Here is a 20,037-nt window from a genome sequence, read left to right as displayed (position 1 = left end):
GCAATAACTTCAACATGTCTTAACACATTAGAACAAAAATTTGATTACAGATAAATCTCAACTTGCTGAAACTTTTGCCTGTCAGAATTTGGCTAAATCTAACAGTTTTGGAGATATATATGTGAAATACTTCTGACTGACCCCTACCTTCTATTTTTAGTAACAGCAGCCATGATCAAAAATTTCCAAGACAATTGCAGAATATCCAAAGGAATTTATATAAAGTTTGGTTTTTATTGGTCCAGTAGCTTCAGAGGAGAAGAGATCAGAAAATTTGTTAACAATGACAACACACTGACAGACAAAGATGGACACCAAGTGATGGCAATAAAAATACAAGAGGCTCCCAGGAGCGTGAATCACTCACCTGGTTGAATTTTGCCTTTCAAGTTGTCCAACAATTTTGACTCAAGAAGACTTTGGTATGACTAATTATAAGGATCATTTCACTAATCAAAGGTTTCTTTCTATCAATCATAGTTTTAAAGATATTGGCTGAAAACTGTAAAAAAACAAACAAACAAAAAATACCATCATTTTTCCTCTTTCAAGGGCAATAACTCTCACAAAAAGTCTTCTGACAACTTTTATCCCTAAAGACTTTTGTAGGCCTTATAATAAGGATCATTTCAGATATCGAAAGAATTTGGCTAAACCTAGCGGTTTTGGAGATATATGTTCTATTTTTAGTAATGGTGGCCATGTTTTTCAATGGATCAAATATCCCCAAATAGTTCTATGCAGGATACTCCTAGGAACATTCGTACCAAGTTTGGTTTCAATTAGTGAAGTAGTGTCAGAGGAGAAGATTTTTGAAAGAAATAACATTAATAATAGCAAAAAACATTGAAAAGGGGCAATAACTCCAACATGGCTGAACAGATTAAAATGAAAATTTCACCACTGATAGATCTCATCATGCTGAACGCTTTTACCCAGTCAGAATTTAGTTATACCTTACGATTTTGGAGATATATGCAAAAAACTACTGTCTGACTACTATGATCTATTTTTAGTAATGGTGGTCATGTTTTAAGACGGATCAAAAATCCCCAAATCGCTTCTATGCAGGATACCCCAAGGAACATTCATACCAAGTTTGGTATCTATTGGTCAAGTAGTATCAGAGGAGAAGAGTTTTGAAAAATTGTTAACGACGACAGACGACCACGAAGGACGACAAGTGATGGCGATAGTTCACCTAAAAAGGGGCAGCAGGGCAAAAACCTCCAAAAAACTGTAGGGCCTTCTGCAATGTCCTTAGAAACAATAGAATTTCAAAAAGATTTGATGTGTTTCACTCGTTATCATAAATAAACTAAAGTTGCGACAAAATTTTGTTTGCGGTCATATAAAAACTACCCACCCATCCACATCAAGATGATTAACACACCTATGACAAATAATATTTCTGACCGATTATTCAATTCCAGCTACTTCTAACCTTATCCTGGGTTTCTGTGTGTTCCACTGTGTCTATATCAAAGTTGAATTTTCCATCTTCTCCCTAAAATAGTTTCATAGAAACACTCTACCTCAAGATATCATTTTCCTGCTTGAAAGACATAAACTGAATAGAAAGACATAAACATTTGACACAGTGCAACAGTTGTGATTTTTGATAGAAAGCCCATATAGTATTTCTTAAATATGTAGAACCCTACTCTGTAAGCAGTAATCTATTTTTCTAAACCAAGCTTTTAAATCAAAGCTCTGTCAAGAAACTTTGATGTTGACCTACGGAGACTATAGAAATACAATAATGCACTGCCCTAAAGATTCTGTTTCAGTAATTCTGTAATAAGACATACTGCTAATAACTTTATATTTATGGTGGCTCTCTAAAAAATGATACTAGCAAATAATGTCAGGGGTTGACAGAAACAAATTTCATTGAAATTGATGTCAATAAAGATTCCCATTTTCATCACTTGTGAAGTTTTATTTCCTAGTTATATGATATACAGCCTTGGCTTTTCAAATGCAAGTCAACCAATAAACATGACAGAGCAAGAGTTCACAAGTGGGTTGTAATATTATTCTACAACAAAATTTAAATTAACAGGTGGTAAAAAAGAGAGAAAAAATAGAAGACAATGTTTAAGTAATAAAACTTACCCTAAATACAACATGATTCATACAAAAACATCAGAAATGTAAATATTATTGAAAAAATAAAATTCCAAGACCTGAATGAAAAAAAAATACATGGAAATGATAAGTTTTAAGTTTGGTAACTGTCATGGGTGATCTGTCCAGTTTTGTTAGTGTTTTTGGTTTGGCGACTGACATGGGTGGTCTGTACAGTTTTGTTAGTGTTTTTAGTATGGTGACTGACATGGGAGGTCTGCACAGTTTTGTTTGCGTTTTCAGTTTGGTGACATGGGAGGTGTGTACAGTTTGTAAGTGTTTTCAGTTTGGTAATTATCATGGATGGTCTGTATAGTTTTGTCTGAGTTCAATGTGAAGGTTGGATGAGAATCCACCATTTTAAAGTTTCAATGACAATTTAGAGCAAAGACAAAATCAAAAGAACAATCTCGTCATATTTTATCATTGTTGTAAACAATCCTGTAAAGTTTCTCATTAGATCATTTTTAAATCTGTGATTGCTCCTGATTACCATTTTTTTAATTAGTTGAAACTAGAAGCATATCTTTGGTAAAAATACTTCTCACACATTACAGATAGTCCTCCAAAGGTTTGTTAATCCATTACATACAGCATGTGTAGATTCAACTGTTTATATTATAATGAGTGATATAGGTGTATGCTGTCTAAACCTGATACATTGTACACACAATTGTTTCTACTCTTAATTCTATTGCACTGGGAAATGTGTCATATTTTATACAGTCTGGTTTTATGAAATGTAGTTCAAATAAAGTACTTCTTCTTATGTTGTATCTAAAGACAAAAAAAAACAGTATTTCAGATTTTGATAATATAAAGGCTAAATTTTATACAAAAATGATAGATGATTATTGAAGACAAAGGATACATTACTTATAATACAAACCTTGATGAACAGTTTACCACTACCATGACCTAACAACTCATGAAGTCCAACTTGTACTTCGAAAGAATCAATTTTCCACTTCACAAATAGAACCTATAAGACATTTAAAGGAAGATAATTTAAAGATCCATGAGGTAAATAGTATCTTTTTAAGAAGTAATATGATGTGACAAAATCTAATTTTCTGTGATAGAAAACATAATATGTTGTTATAGATGTACATTTATTCTCAAACGATTGTCCCTACGGCAAAAGCAGAATACCATTATATGACCACAAATGTTTTGCATCATATAAAAAACTGCAGAATATTGGTAAATTTTGTTGCTTTTTGACACAATCCAGAAAACTTCGTCAACACTCAAGAAATAACTTTATATTTACACATGTGATAAACTATAATAAGGAATGTTTATTGGGTCTGGCTCCTATTTCTTCATCGGAAATGTGACCAAAAAATGACCAAAAGTACAAAGTACACAGAATTTGTGAATCTGAGTTAACTTCAAGCAATTCTTTTGAGGAATACAAATTTTCCTTTAACATGCACAACTATGTATTGCTTCTTTACATACCAAGTTGTATAAAATTCCTTAGTAAGAAGTTGCAATGACAAGATGCTTCAGTTATGCACTTCTGAAAACTAAGTTCAAAGGGGCACAACTCCCACAAAATTTTAGAGATCAAAACTGCCTAGTAAAATATGCACAACATATTGTAACCTGACTTCACCCAATGTTTCTTGAATTTTTTTTATTAGTTTGAGAGGAGTTTGGATGACAGGATGATCAATGTATTTGGTGTGATGACCACCATACTATATCCAATTCAGTAGTGTACTTCAGCAAGCTAAGTTCAAAGGGCCATACCTTCAACAAAACTTGAGGGATCAAGACTCCCTAGTGGTCATGTCTACAATACTGTAATAGTACAGATGTCAACAGGATGTCATGTCTACAGTAGTGTATTGGATGTCATGTCTACAACACTGTACTGGGTGTCATGTCTACAGTAGTGTATTGGATGTCATGTCTACAGTAGTGTATTGGGTGTCATGTTTACAGTAATGTATGGGATGTCATGTCTACAGTACTGTACTGGATGTCATGTCTACAGTTGTGCACGGGATGTCATGTCTACAGTACTGTATAGGATGTCATGTCTGCAGTAGTGTATAGGATGGCATGTCTACAGTAGTGTATGGGATGTCAATAAAGATTCCCATTTTCATCACTTGTGAAGTTTTATTTCCTAGTTATATGATATACAGCCTTGGCTTTTAAAATGCAAGTCAACCAATAAACATGACAGAGCAAGAGTTCACAAGTGGGTTGTAATATTATTCTACAACAAAATTTAAATTAACAGGTGGTAAAAAAGAGAGAAAAAATAGAAGACAATGTTTAAGTAATAAAACTTACCCTAAAAACAACATGATTCATACAAAAACATCAGAAATGTAAATATTATTGAAAAAATAAAATTCCAAGACCTGAATGAAAAAAAAATACATGGAAATGATAAGTTTTAAGTTTGGTAACTGTCATGGGTGATCTGTCCAGTTTTGTTAGTGTTTTTGGTTTGGCGACTGACATGGGTGGTCTGTACAGTTTTGTTAGTGTTTTTTTTTCATGTCTACAGTTGTGTATTGGGTGTTATGTCTACAATATTGCATTGGATGAAATGTCTGCAGTAGTGTATTGGATGTCAAGTCTACAGTTGTTATTGGATGTCATGTCTACAGTATTCCACTGGGGGTTACGTCTACAGAAGTATATTGAATGTCATGTCTACAGTACTGTATTTGATGTCATTTTTACAGTACTGTACTAGGTGTCCTGTCTACAATAGTGTATTGGGTATCATGTCTACAGTAGTATATTGGGTGTCATGTGAACAGTAGTGTATTTGATGTCATGTCTACAGTACTGTGCTAGGTGTCATGTGTTCAGTAATGTATTGGGTTGGATGTCTATAGTAGTGTATTGGGTGTTTTACATAATTATATATGGTGTCATGTCTATAATAGTGTACTGGGTGTCATGGCTACAGTAGTATATTGAATGTCATGTCTACAGTATTGTATTGGGTGACATATGTACTGTAGTGCATTAGATGTCATGTCTACAGTAGTGTATTGGATGTCATGTCTACAGTACTGGCTTGGTTGTCATGCATTGGTTGTAATATCTACATTAAAGTAATGTACAGATGTCATTCATACAGTAGTGTATTGGGTGTCATGTTTACATTAATGTATGGGATGGCATGTTTACAGTAGTGTATTGGGTATCCCATCTACAGTAGTTTTTCGGGTGTCATGTCTACAGTACTTTATTAGGTGTAATGTCTACAGTACTGTAATGGGTGTCATGTCTACAGTATTGTATAGGGTGTCCTGTCTACAGTAGTGTATTGGGTTTCATGTCTACAGCTCTGTATTGGGTTTCATGTTTACAGTAATGTATGGGATGTCATGTCTACAGTAGTGTATCGGGTGTTATGTCTACAGCACTGTATTGGGTGTCATGTCTACAGTAGTGTATAGGTTATTATGTCTACAGTAAATATTTGTGGTCATATTTGTGACCTTAAATTTATACACTGAGTGTTTAGGGTGGTAAATAATGTAAACACAACTCACTGAATCATCAAGTGAATATCTGAGAGGAATTAAAATTATTATCAAAAATGAAACATTGAAACACATGAAAGAACTTAATGTTTTTTTTTTATTTATTTTAAGTGGGTGAAAGACATGGAGTTCTTTTATCCAAAACCCTTCCCACTTCAACCTCTGTGGTTCGCTCCAGATCGTGTTCTGTTCAATGATTAGGATCTACACTTCGTTGAAATCCCTAAGATCGTGGTTGGTAATCTGAATTATTGGAAGTAAGGACTTTTTTGTAAAGTCACTCCTGTGTCCATTCAAACGTCATTGAAATGGTTGTTTGGATTTGCCAACATTCACCTATGGCTCATACCTATCGAGAGGAGCAAAAATCTGCTGAGGCTTGCTGATTGACAAAAATAATAAAACAAAGGCGGAGTTCTAATTGTTTTGATTGGCTTTTATTTTCTGTTGTATTTTTGGATTCCTACCAACTACCAACTTAATATTATGGAAGAATCACAGTCTTGGTTACAATGAGAAGGAGTGAAAATGCCTAGTCTTGACAAACAACCGGGTTCTGACTTAGGATCATTGGGTTTTTGAATATATTGACAGATTGATTGGGTTATTAATTATATTTATTACATAATCACACAGCTTATCTGGAGCTCTGAACACACAGTCATACAGCTTATCTGGAACTCTGAACATGCAGTCATACAGCTCATCTGGAGCTCTGAACATTCAGTCATACAGCTCATCTGGAATACACACAGTCATACTGCTTATCTGGAGCTCTGAACACACAGTCATACAGCTCATCTGGAGCTCTGAACACGCAGTCATACAGCTCATCTGGAGCTCTGAACACGCAGTCATACAGCTCATCTGGAGCTCTGAACACACAGTCATACAGCTCATCTGGAGCTCTGAACACGCAGTCATACAGCTCATCTGGAGCTCTGAACACGCAGTCATACAGATTATCTGGAGCTCTAAACATGCAGTCACATAGCTTATCTGGAGCTCTGAACCCTAAATACTTACAGTGTCCTCTTCATCTAAGAAACTGACTTTTGTATCCTTATAAGCTGCTGTTAATACATTGCCTAAAGACACATTCTTAAATCCCTCACTTTGTCTTATATCATCATCTGAAATACAAATTTACTCACTCTCTTAACAAAACAATAGTTGCACAGAAAACACAAAAAAGGAGTAGAATCATTAAAACAAGAAAACTGTTCAACAAAGAAAAGCACAGACATCTAAACATTCTATATTTGGAGACAATTATACCCTGAATCAAGCTCTGAAAGGCTACAATATGCAAACATTGGTAGTACTTACATTCAAAACAAAAGATGTAAATTGAAAGTGTTAAGTGTTTTTTTTGTGCCTGATTCACAGTGACATGAAGTCTTAAGACTAGTAAACATGTAAAAACTTCAAATAGCACATATCGTTTGCATATAACATTTTGAACGTACATGAAAGTACATGATAAGCAGCAATTTAAATAAGTGAACTTCAAGGTTTCATACTGATTCCATGTGTGGTTAACATCCTTCAATCTGCTACAAATCTAAGTTATCACTTTTTGTTTGTTTTGAGATTAACAAAGAATTCAAACAAGAGGCTCCCAGGAGGCTGAATCGCTCACCTGGTTAAATTTTTGCCTTTCAAGGGCAATAACTCTAACAAGAAGTTGTCTGACAATTTTGACTCCATCAAGACTTTTGTAGGCCTTATAATAAGAATCATTTCAGCAATTGAAAGTTTCATTCTATCTATCATAGTTTTCAAGATAAAGGCTGAAAACTAAAAAGGGCAATAACCCTTACATGGAGTCGTCTGACAACTTTGATCCCTCGAAGACTTTTGCCTGCCTTATAATAAGGATATTTCAGCAATTGAAAGATATAGGCCAAACCTAACGGTTTTGCAGATATATGCAAAAATCTGCTTTCTGAACCCCATGCTCTATTTTTAGTGACGGCAGCATGTTTTTTAACCAATCAACAATCTAAACGGTCATTTTGTTAAGGATACCCTAAAAAACTAAAATACTTTCATACTTGAATTTTGTACAGTAGTTTTTGAGAAGAAGATTTTTGAAAGTAATAACATCAAAAACAGCAAAAAACATTCAAAAAGGGCAATAACTCCAACATGGGTCAACAGATTTTCACCAAAATTTGACCACATATATATCTCATCATGCTGAATACTTTTACTTGTGTCAGAATTTGGCTAAACCTAACGGTTTTGGAGATATATGCAAAAATCTGCTGTCTCACCCATATGTTCCATTTTTAGTAACATTGGCCATGTTTTTTAACCAATCAAAAATCCAAACTGTCATTTTGTGCAGGATACTCTAAGAAACAGTCATTATAAGTTTCATGCAAATCTATTAAGCAGGTTCTGAGGAGATGTTTGAAGAAATTGTTAACAACGACGATGACGACGGATGCCAAGTGATGGCAATAGCTCACATGGCTTACGGCCAGGTGAGCTAAAAAAGAATGCATCCTATATCTGTTATACTTAAGTGCATTGAAAGAAGTAGATAGCCTTACAGTTAGGTATGTTGATCCCAGCAGGGATTCCTGATCCTCCAAATGCAAGCACATCAAGTGAAGTAAAATCTGGCTTCAGAAAATGGTCCTTCTCATAAGCTGCAGGCCAGGGCAGCAAGGCTAATAAGTGTTCAGCATTCTCTACTAACTGAGAGAACTTGGCACTCATTTCTTTATTTACAACTGCTACAAAACCTAAAATATTGTGATAATGCATTTACTACATGGATTACTTATATAAATCTAACATACATGGGCTTCATGTGTTTCAGAGTGATGGGGTTTTAATCTGATGGGTTCACTCTGTTTTTTAATAGAATGGCACACTACTAAAGCATGCTAATTGAAGGATATTCAGTTGGAATCAAATCATTTATTCTAAATGTAGAAACAAGATGATTGAGATACTCCTTAATATTAGAAAAGAAATGTTTGCACATGATGTCATGCTTAGTAGGATTCTTCATCCAAAAGAGACTGTAATATATCACAATGTTAAAATTCCTTAATGCTAATTTCTAATATTGAAATTTTAAGGCAGTCACATTTTTCGAAGCCACTATTAACTCTCGAAAAATTAATATAACGTTTCAGATTAAAAAATTAATTTTGCGGTTTAAACTGTTCCTTAACTGTATGTTGGTGATCTTTTTTGGAAACTTAAACTGTTCCTTAACTGTATGTTGGTGATCTTTATTGGAAACTTAAACTGTTCCTTAACTGTATGTTGGTGATCTTTATTGGAAACTTAAACTGTTCCTTAACTGTATGTTGGTGATCTTTATTGGAAACTTAAACTGTTCCTTAACTGTATGTTGGTAGCCCTCTTTAGATATTATTATTATTAGTAGTAGTATTAAAACTTTAGAAGTAGAAACCCTATTAATGCTGATGACCAAATGAGATTACATTCCATGTAGTGGTTTAATGAGAGGATTTAAAAAAAAAATATTGAAGATGTCTTTAGTAAATCAAGGGCACAACCCTTCTAATTAATCCAACATTCCTTCTATGGCACCCAGTAGTATTATTTCATAGAGATTTCATACACTTTTACTCAAGTTATTGCATAGAAATAAAAAATGAGTTGGTTTTTAGACCCTTTTTCCACTTAATTCCATAATAAATATGGTATTCCCCTAAAAAATCAATCTGTGCCTTGGTGGTATGGAACCTAGTGGTAAAATTACATCCATACACACATAACATATACTTAAGTTTTTAAAATACATGCTTTTGGCCATTTTTCAACCCCTTTCCTAAACATTAAGAGTTACAACCCCCAAATTCAATATGAAGCTGCAATGGAACAATCACTTGATATGTATACCCCATCCATATAAATCCACATACCGAATTTGGAATCAATCTGTCCAGTAGGAGCCAAGATATTTGTGTCTTTCATACAGCAAAAAATGGGTCAAAGATTGAAATGGCAGAATTTTAGTCAAACAGGAAGAAGATGTCCAACAGGACTGAAATTCAGACCCCACAATACAGGACCAGTACCTGATGCTGGATACCAAATATCAAGAGGCTAATAGTATTAGTAGTTGAGAAAAGTGTTATGACAATTATTTCCCCACCAACCCACCTGCTTGCCCAACTAACATTCACCATAAAATTGGGCAAAAAAATGTTAAGTCAAAGGAAACAGTAAGTCGATTACAACAACCTCTTACAAAATATGCCCCATCTAAATAAAGCCACATACCAAAATTTAAATCAATCTACCCCAATCTGACCTCTGTCATACAGAAAATTTAATACAATATAATAGAGATCAATATGCTTATAATTGAGCTACATAGTTAAATTCACGGAAATGTCTGTTTTAGGTTCTTTTTGGGGTTATAACCCCAAAAATCATACCAACATTCTTTTAAAAGTTTGAAACCTTGACCTATTTGGTTTTTTTTTTTTGATCCATCAACTAATATATAAGTTATTGCACTATTAAAACTTAGTGTCTACAGACAACAATGCCATACCATGATTTTAAGACTGTAAACAGATGTACAATATAGTTCGGACAATAATAACACTAGACAAAGTGGCATCCCACACAACTGTTTATGTAAGTAGAACTATCCTAGAAACATCTTTGTGACTGGGTGACACAGATGATGCCTCTGTACATGAAAGATTTGTCTACTGACACTTGGGCAATGTAATAAATAACTTTTCACTGAGCTGCTAAGCCGCCCAGTGGATTTTTTTTATTAATCCTACATAAACATACACATATGCATGAAGAAGAACACACACAAAAGAAAATATTTTTAAAAGGTTTATACTTAAAACATAGGACAGGTTTCACCATGCTGATTTCTATCAAATAATATCACAAAAATTCTGACATATCACGCAAGTTTTTAAATGAAAAATTAGAATTTTTACACCCTTTCCTATAGTATCGTTTTAATTGTTGGAATTGTTTTTGAGATGGAAAATACCCCCCTTTCAGAACTCAGAAAAAAAGGGAATAAAAAAAATAAAGGGAGTTCCCACTATAGATATACTAATATGCACTTTCTCAAAGTTTCAATTTAATTTATGCAATGGTTTTTCATGCAGGATGGACGGACATTCAGGTGGACAGAAGAACTAAAGTACACAAGTAAAACAATATGACCCCAACTTTTGGTTGTGGGGGCATAATGAGCATTGCTTACCTTCAAACTCCCCTCTTACCCCATATGGATCTCTATAAGACTCTATAAAACCAATGTACCTGACAAAATAATGAAGTAGACAAATATAGGTTCATACTCATTGTTTTAATAATTGGATTACATCTCCTTGAAAGCATCAGCAACAATTATCTTTCTTAGTGCATATCTTCAACATCATACCTTATTTTATATCAAGTTTCATCAAAATCCATTGAGAAGTTTATGAGTTTGTGGTATCAAGTTAAAAAGTTTATTTCTGCCCTTTGAACCCCATACAGAGGGACACCCTCAGGATTTCTTTTGGTCCCCAATCCCCAAAAATAGTTGGGTTTTTTTGGTGTAAGCTTTCAAGTCAAATTAACCCAAAAAAGTGCTGTGAAATCCACCAATAAAGCCCAAGCTCTGGAATAGGGATGGGTGTTTTAAATAGCTGAATCGCTCACCTGGCTTGATAAGCTACATTCCGTTTTTTTTAAAAGCGGCCATGTTTTTCATGGATAAGAAATCCAAAGTCTAAGGAACAATCATATCACCTTTGATTGAATTCTGTGCAGTAGTTCCTGAGAAGACTTTTGAAGATAGCAACATAAAAAATAACAAATAAAAAAAAGTCCAAAAAAGGCATGAAATCCAACATGGGATAACAGTTTTTCACAAAAGTTTCACCACAGATAGATCATATGATGCTGAACACTTTTACCCAAGTCAGAATTTGGCTAAAACTAGCCAAATAAGTTTTGGAAATACATGCCAAAAACTGCTTTTCACCCTATGTTCTATTATTGATAACAGCAGTCATCTTTTTTCACAAATAGTCATTTTGTGTAGGTTACCCTAAGGAATAATCATACCAAATTTAATTGAACAATGGATCTGTAAGCTATTACTCACTGAGTATACCCACTGCTTTCCCCCAAAATATACCAGGTATTCTTCCTGAAGTCAATAAACAGGAAGTAGTTGTCCAATAGGACTGAAATCTGTAGTATAGGACCACTACTACAGTTATCATATTACTTTATGCACATCTACATATGATGCCTAAACTTCCTGTAAATTTCATGAAAATCACCTGAGCAGTTTAGGAGGAGTTGCTCTGAAGAGGTTTTAAGATATAAAACCCATAAGTTGGATAATCCCCCTTTAGAGTCTTCTGAGGGTAATTAAATCCCTTCATCAACATGTACAAATAATGCCCAAACTTCCTATAAAATTTCATTGAAATCCCTTTAGCAGTAAAGGAGAAGTTGCGCTGACTAGAAATGTGGACAGAAGAAAGGATGGAAGGACAGACAGACAGACAGGGTGATTCCAATTTACCCCCACAAAAAACTGTTTTTGGGGGTATAATAATATTAACAATGGCAAATATATTTTTCAAAAACAATAACTCCAGTGTATGTGGACAGATTCTCACAAAAATTTGACCACAGGTAGATCACTTCTACCCAGTCAGAATATGGCTAAACCTAATATTTTTCGAGATAAATGCCAAAAATAGATCATTAATGGAACAGTAAGTGATACCCTGCCACATTATGGTGAAAAAATGGGGTTGGTAAAACTGAGCAGTGCAAAGTTTCAAAAAACATTTATTGATCGGTTCTCAAATTATCATTCTGAAACTGTAAGATGGGCAGACATATGGACAGACCCGCAACTTCATGAAGGGTATCAATTTATACCACACCACTCTGTGTGATGGAGTATAAAAACTGATGTCTGACCCGTATTTTCTATTTTTAGTAATGGCGGCCATGTTCGTCTATGGATCTAAAATCCCCACATCAGTTTTCTAAAGGACCAACTGTACCAAGTTGGTTTTAATTGGTTCAGTGGTATCACAGGAGATTTTTGTTAATGGTGAGGACAAGAAACCAAGTAATGGTAGTAGCTAATATGGCCTAATGGTCAAAAGATGTCATCATGATGTAAAGAGTAAATACCTCTTATAATTCTTATTTAGACTCATCAAAAAGTGTACCCATAAATCATATATGCATGACTTGTAGGAGACTGATATGTTAATAGAAGTGAGCTTGCACAAATTTCTCATTTAAGTTTAACCTTGAAGCTGTATGACATGTGACAAAAAATTGTCAAACATGAGATATTTTCAGAATATGGTCTAGTATTTATACATTTATACATTAATAAAAACTTGCTGTCAATTGCTAGCATTTTAGTCAGCCATTAACTTTGCATTGCAGTTTAGGATGGATTTTTTCAAGACTTGTTAAATACACATGTACTATTTTACTTCCATTTTTTTTCAAACCAATATGAAGATACTTACGTTTCAACAACAGGACCAATGTTTTTAATCCAATATCTGGAGCCATCCTTATGATCAGGTATGGACCCTGTTGTAAAACTATTGATGTATCCAGTTAACATCTGTTTCTCAAGGTCATTAGCTACAAATTCCTACGAAATTAATTAAAATATAATTTTTTTTATTAAATTGTTAAAACATGATTTGCTGGGCAGCTTGTTACAACATTAGAGCTCAAACCCTGAACAGTTGTGGCAAGTATGGACACACCAATCATGCTTGAAAAAGCTCTGAATTTCAATTCTGATGAAATGGTTGACAAAGGGTGAGAATTTGACAAGAATCAAAGTGGCCACTCTTTTAACCGATCTTCATATATTGTTCCAGTTATAACTCCAAAAATCAATCCAAACTTCCCTTTGATGTTTTGGCACTTTGTGGTACAATATCACAGAGATCCATTCACTTTTAGTCAATTTATTGTCCAGATGTCATTACAAGAGGCTCCCAGGAGCCTGAATGGCTCACCAGGTTAAATTTTGACTTTCAAGGGCAATAAATTTAACAAAGAGTTGTCCAAAAATTTTGACTCAAGAAGACTTTGGTAGGACTTATAAGGATCATTTCAGCAGTTGAGAGTTTCTTTCTACCTATGATAGTTTTAAAGATATTGGCTGAAAACTGTTAATAAAAACTGTCATTCTTTTGTCTTTCAATGGCAACAATTCTTACAAGGAGTGGTCTGACAACTTTGATCCCTGGAGACTTTAGTAGGCTTTATAATAAGGATCATTTCAGCAACTGAAAAAATTTGGCTGACCTGTTTTGGGGATATAATAAGCAAAAAAACTACTGTCTGACCCCTATATTCTATTTTTAGTAACAGCAGCCATGTTTTTTTGATAGATCAAAAATCAGTTCTATGCAGGTTCCAACTGGTCAAGTAGTGTCAAAGGAAAAGATATTTGAAAGAAATAACATTAAAAATAGCAAAAAAGCTTGAAAAAGGGCAGTAACTCCAACATGGCTTAACAGATTAAAACAAAAATTTGACCACAGATAGATCTCATCATGCTGAACTCTTTTACCTAGTCAGAATTGGGCTAAACCTGACAGTTTTGGAGACATGCAAAAAACTACTGTCTGACCCCTATGTTCTATTTTTAGTAACCGTGGCCAATGGATAAAAATTTCCCACATCACTTCCATGCAGGATACTCCAAGGAACACACATACCAAGTTTGGTTTCAATTGGTCAAGTAATGTCAAAGGAGAAGAGATTTGAAAAATTGTTAATGACAATGATGGACGACAACAGATGATGACGACGACAGACCACGAAGACAAAGGACAAGACAAGTGATAGCAACAGCTTACATGGCCCTCAGCCAGGTGAGCTAAAAATGCTTCATTCTTATCCCTTATTTCTAGGCACAACCTCCAAAATCAATCCCAGTCTTCCTTATATGATATAACACCTTGTGGTACAATTTCAAAGAGATCCATTGACATTTTTACTCAATTTTTCACTGTACATCAGGAAAATGCTTGTTTCTTGCCTCTATTTAGCCCCTTTTTACTACAAAATCAAACTCAGTCTGATCTTTGTGGTCTTAAATATTGTAAAACAGTACCATAGACATCCATATGCTTTTATTGGAGTTAATCATACATTTAAATACTATATTTATTTCTGGCCCCTAATTCAAAACAGTTTGGCCATAAATCCCAAAATTAATACCAACCTTCTTTATGTGGTTTGAAACCTAGCTATAAAATTTTAAATAAAGATCAATCAAATAATCATCAAGTTATTGCATGGAAACCAAGTGTCAACAGATGCTTGTGATATGGATGAAAACAATGCCATACCGTGAATTATTTGCGGTTGAATAAAAACTGTGAAAACCACCTGCATTAAAAGCATTGAGTATTAAATGAGTACTCCATTTTCTCCATGAAAGTTACTATGCACCCAAATAAAATCAATTAAAGAACCTTAGTGAGTGCACTCTTATACCCCATGTGTCCCAATGTTCGATACTCAAGTAAATTTGTTTCTAAGAGAAATACATGTCGAAGGACCCTGATAAAAAGAGGAATAAGAGTATTTTTTAGACTTCAGACTTTTATCTTCCAACTAAATTCTGTTACTGAGAATGGTAGTTTCAAATTCCAGACTGTGATTCCTTTAAATTTTAGTTAATCCAAAGTAAATATCATCGTAGCAGAACAAAACGTACACTTGACCTGTAACTTTTGGTGAACTTATATACCAAAAATCATGTCATAATCTGCAAGTGTTTAGAAAAAAAGTCAGAAAAACAGTTATTTCTGCAAATTTAGCTAAGTTCAAGGCCCATAATTTCGCTAAAAATCATCGAAGCAGAATCAACTACAAACTAGTCCTGTAACTTAAAATGGTGAATTTATTTACTAAAAATCATATCAATATCTGCAAAAAAGTCAGGAAAACTGTTATTTCCGTGAATTTTGCTGAGTTCAAGACCTGTAATTTCCATAAAAATCATCAGAGCTGAATGAAAGTTAATCTTGACCTGTAACATATCATGGTGAATTTATATACCAAAAATCGTGTCAATATCTGCAAGTGTTTAACAAAAAGTCCGGAAAACTGAAGATGGACTGAAGAACAATCCGACGGACGGGTAATAAAACATTATACCCTTCACAACTTTGTTACATGGGGTATAACTATATGAGTACAGTTAGTTTAGGTATAAGTTTGTCTGTACTTAACTTGTTATCAGAGCCTAGTTAATCATTTTTACACTTTTTTTTCAAAGAATAAGTTTACCTTAGCTTTCTCAAGGTTTTGTACAACAAGTGACATTAATTGTGAATAGTCTCCCCTTGTCACTTTAAATAAATATGACTGTTGATCAGCCGATGTAAATTGATGAGTCCCAAGTATATCATCAGAACATCCTGAGACAGGTCCATCTACAAATATACCAGTTAGCTTTGTTATTATGTTGCCTGTACAATACATGTAAGAACAGTTTCTCAGTGATCTCTGCTTTCACTTTTCAACTGTATAGTAACAATATAGTTCCAGAAAAAATTATGTAATGCTTTGAAATGTCCTGCTTTATGCTTTTAAGTCCTACTTTCAGAGTTACAAGCTCAATTTCAATTAATTCTAGCTTAAATAAATATTCTTCATTCTTTTATGTCTACTACATGGTACTAGAAAGAGTAATCAAGGGAACCAAGATTCTGGCAGAAATCGAAAGAATGTAATCCAGGTACAAAGAACACAAAGTAACTAAAATAATACATACTAATTAACAAAAGTGACTGAGTAACTCCGCTAAAAACTGGGTGTATGGACCAGGTGCACTGGTCGGGTAAGCATTCTCTGCTTTTCTAGAACTACCCGACCAAGTTGCTCATAATAAGTCAAGTCCTTGGTAGACGAAAGAGGAAAGGAAAACCATGACACGTTAAACAAGTCAGTTTTCATTGTGCAGATGGATACACCATAATGATCCAAGATGACAACCATAAAACTTCTGTAGTGATGACTTCAATCTTGTAGGAACATAACCCAGTTCCAGAAGCCAAATTGTAAGAAGTTTAGCGTAATAAAAAAAGTCTGCTTAGTTACAGCAAGCTCTGGCATAATGTATGAGTTGTGATATGAAAACTCTATATGCAGGTGAAGGGATGTTGCCACAAATGAAAGGAAAGTTGACAATTCGGACTGAAAAGTCATCACGTTCGTCGTAATGTTTGTTAAGAGTTTTCCTTTACCATCGATCTCTATGTTTAGGTCAAGAAATGACTTCACAGTGTCCTAGGTATCCTTTTTCTCAAGTTCTTTAGGGTATATGTGATGTATCAAATCCCCGAAACTAGGATTGTTTAAAGATAATATGTCATTTATATAGCAGAAACTGTGATTAAAGGATCTAGCTAAACAATACTCTTTGGATCAGATTAGCTATATAGTCAGCCTCATAAGTGTGAAGGAATAGGTCAGTGATTAGAGGAGCACAATTTGTTCCCATTGGAATGCCAACCGTTAGTTGAAAAATGCATCCACCACACTGGACAAATATGTTGTCAATAAAAAATTCCAGCATTTTGAAATCATCTTCTGTATATTTGAAAGATGACTTGAAAGTATTTTTTGCAAAGTATGAGGAACTAGAACGTGTGTAACATGTAACATGTTTGTATAACATTCATAGCGCTCATGTCAATTTTTATTAATATTCCCTTGCCATTTTCAGCCGTAGTTTTACACTTGTTAATCATTCAACAACAACCAGTTTCATAGGTTTCATTTTCAAATTTGCAGGTATTGAGTTACTTTAGTTACAAAAAGTCATTGGATGATCCAAGATATTAATGGAGTGGTCCATGAATTGAAATTACCTAAAAAAGTGATTTTCTTGATTTTTTAAATGTTGCATTTTGCAGTTTAGTGAACCACATAATAGTAGAGCATACCTTCTGTTGTTACACTGGCTAATCTGACCTCATAACAAGTCTGACCATTTTCCTCCGTTTTAAATAACCTTGTATTGTAAGCACTTAAATCCTGCAACAAACACTTATAATGACAAGACTAAAATATGAAATAAGAACCATGTGATATTTAAAATGAAAGGAAATAAAAGTAACTACTTAGTTTTTGTTTGATCTTGATTAAAAATAGCAGATTGATTCCAGTCACATGTCAAGCCAATAACAGGTCTTTATTGAGATTGCTTTTTACATTAAAAATAAGTCTTCCAGTTAAAACAACTATTTTATCAGTTTTTTTTTTTATATTTACCAGGAATTTACATATACATGTATATACATAGTCTCATACATCAAAGAAGTTCTTTTTGATAATTATTCAGCATATTGCTCATATCAAACTACTCAAAAGGTAATACATACAATTTACTTCATTTTATAATTAAAATGAAATAAAATGCTTTACATGGTGCAGCTTGATATGACTATAAAGTTTAACCCAGTACATTATGGACAAGTATGTACATGGCATTCAAGCTGGATATAGCACTGCATTTTGATTAAACATTTGAAATGAGATAAGATTAAAGTAGTACCTTTTTGGCCCATTATTCCTAATTGGTTAAAGTTGCACTCAACTTTCAATAAATCACCGAAAAAAAATCTATTTTATCATTGTTCAATAAATCATTAAAATGCTTGCTTCTGCCACAGGATAAGATGTTAATTGTTGTCTAAACAGGTAAGGGTACCTGTTTAGACAGCAATTAGAAATTGAATACTGATTGGATCTACCACTATTTTATGAATATCCAATCATTTTCTAAAGATTAATTTCTACACCACAATTAATTTGACAATACTGTCATTTTAACAGGTCTCAAATTTGTAGAACCACTTCATCATCATACTTTAATTCCTCTTTTACAGAGATATACATTCAACAATAAAAAAGCAAAATACACTTCATGACAAAATTAAACAGCTATGGAAAATATAGAAGAAAAAATAAACATGAAAACATTTGAAGCATTACTAGTTATTTAAATCGGCTCAAAAAAGTTTGTTGAAGCATTACTAACTAGATAATGTGATGCCCCCCATTTAACCTTCATACAGCTGTATCATAACTCATAATTGTAAAAAGCACTTTGTCAGATGTGTTATTGTGTCTGTGAAACACAAATGATGCCCCCGCATGTGGTTTTGAGTAAAACTCAGCATAGCTGAATGAAACTGTAACTAATTATGACAGACTCACATACCAAAAACCAGTCAAATATCTTCAAGCATTTACAAAAAAAAAGCGAAAAACTATTATTTCAATACAATTTTTAAAGTGCAGGGCCCATTATTTTAGTAAAACTCAGCATAGAAGAATGAAACTTATACTTGATTTGTAACTAATCATGACAGACTCACATACAAAAAATCAGTTCAAGGATTTTCATCAGGGGTTTTGTTGTACAGTCCATCAAGAAAGAGGAAGGTCTGAATTCCGAAATTGTCAAGTATTGTCGTCCAAAAGTGATCCCGTAATTCTAAATTGCATTCACAGAAAAGCGTGAAGTGTTCTATTGTGTCCTTGTATTCAGAGTTGCATTTTTCACAAATTTTTGAGTCTGTTTGTGGTATACATGACACAATTTTGGCTAAGAAGAAAACGTTATGTAGCTCTGGGACACTTTTTGCCATCTTCCAGACTCGGAAGCATGTCTGTTCTGGTTCACACACCTCGACAAAACGTTTAAAGTCATGACTGTTTTTCATTCATATTGACCATTCACCGGTGGCATAGTTTCAAACACTGTTCCGCACTATTCTCTTCCATTCATGTTTATTGGGAAAAACTTTGAGACTAACATAGTTAACAAGTATTCATCTAGTTCATATTTCACGACAACTGCATGAATATCTGGTATATAACCATTCGTAGTCTTAGGGTTACTGAGGAAAGTATATAGTCTATGCACAAATAACTTTTTGGTTATAGTTCATGGAGGAAGAGAAACAAGTTTTTGGAAAAACATCAGTTTCTTTATATTAAGTTTGTGAGATATGTCAATGACTCCCAGTAGACATTCCACCATATCCGATCTGGTGCTTTGATGGAGATGCTGTATGCGTTTCAGAGAGTAGTGTTGCATACCTTGCAACTTCTGCTCATCACGGGCTGTTAAAGAGGTCCACTGAAGGACACCACGGGATACTGGAAACCACTTAGAAAGTTCAAATACTGATTGGATCTACCACTATTTTATAAATATCCAATCATTTTCTAAAGATTAATTTCTACTCCACAATTAATTTGACAATACTGTCATTTTAACAGGTCTCAAATTTGTAGAACCACTTATGTAAACAATTTTTTAAATTAT

At 33.9% G+C, this 20,037-nt stretch overlaps 1 protein-coding gene across 1 annotated transcript in view; it reads right to left on the bottom strand.

Moving 5' to 3' along the window:
* The window catches only part of LOC148623338 (dipeptidyl peptidase 3-like), a 60,955-nt gene that overhangs the window by 28,194 nt on the left and 12,724 nt on the right, over nucleotides 1-20,037 (bottom strand). Inside the window, exons 7-14 of the mRNA XM_088565128.1 lie at nucleotides 17,645-17,735; nucleotides 15,984-16,129; nucleotides 13,187-13,317; nucleotides 10,891-10,949; nucleotides 8,216-8,410; nucleotides 6,681-6,787; nucleotides 3,020-3,112; nucleotides 1,445-1,507 (exon numbers count right to left, since the gene is read on the bottom strand). Of these exons, the coding sequence (XP_088421254.1) occupies nucleotides 1,445-1,507; nucleotides 3,020-3,112; nucleotides 6,681-6,787; nucleotides 8,216-8,410; nucleotides 10,891-10,949; nucleotides 13,187-13,317; nucleotides 15,984-16,129; nucleotides 17,645-17,735 (885 nt within the window). The remainder of the gene's footprint in view (nucleotides 1-1,444; nucleotides 1,508-3,019; nucleotides 3,113-6,680; nucleotides 6,788-8,215; nucleotides 8,411-10,890; nucleotides 10,950-13,186; nucleotides 13,318-15,983; nucleotides 16,130-17,644; nucleotides 17,736-20,037) is intronic.

Source organism: Perna viridis, chromosome 2, assembly GCF_037379345.1.
Source record: "Perna viridis isolate PV_CMFRI_1.1 ecotype Kerala chromosome 2, ASM3737934v1, whole genome shotgun sequence".
NCBI lineage: Eukaryota > Metazoa > Mollusca > Bivalvia > Mytilida > Mytilidae > Perna > Perna viridis.
This window is presented reverse-complemented; position numbering and strand designations above follow the sequence as displayed.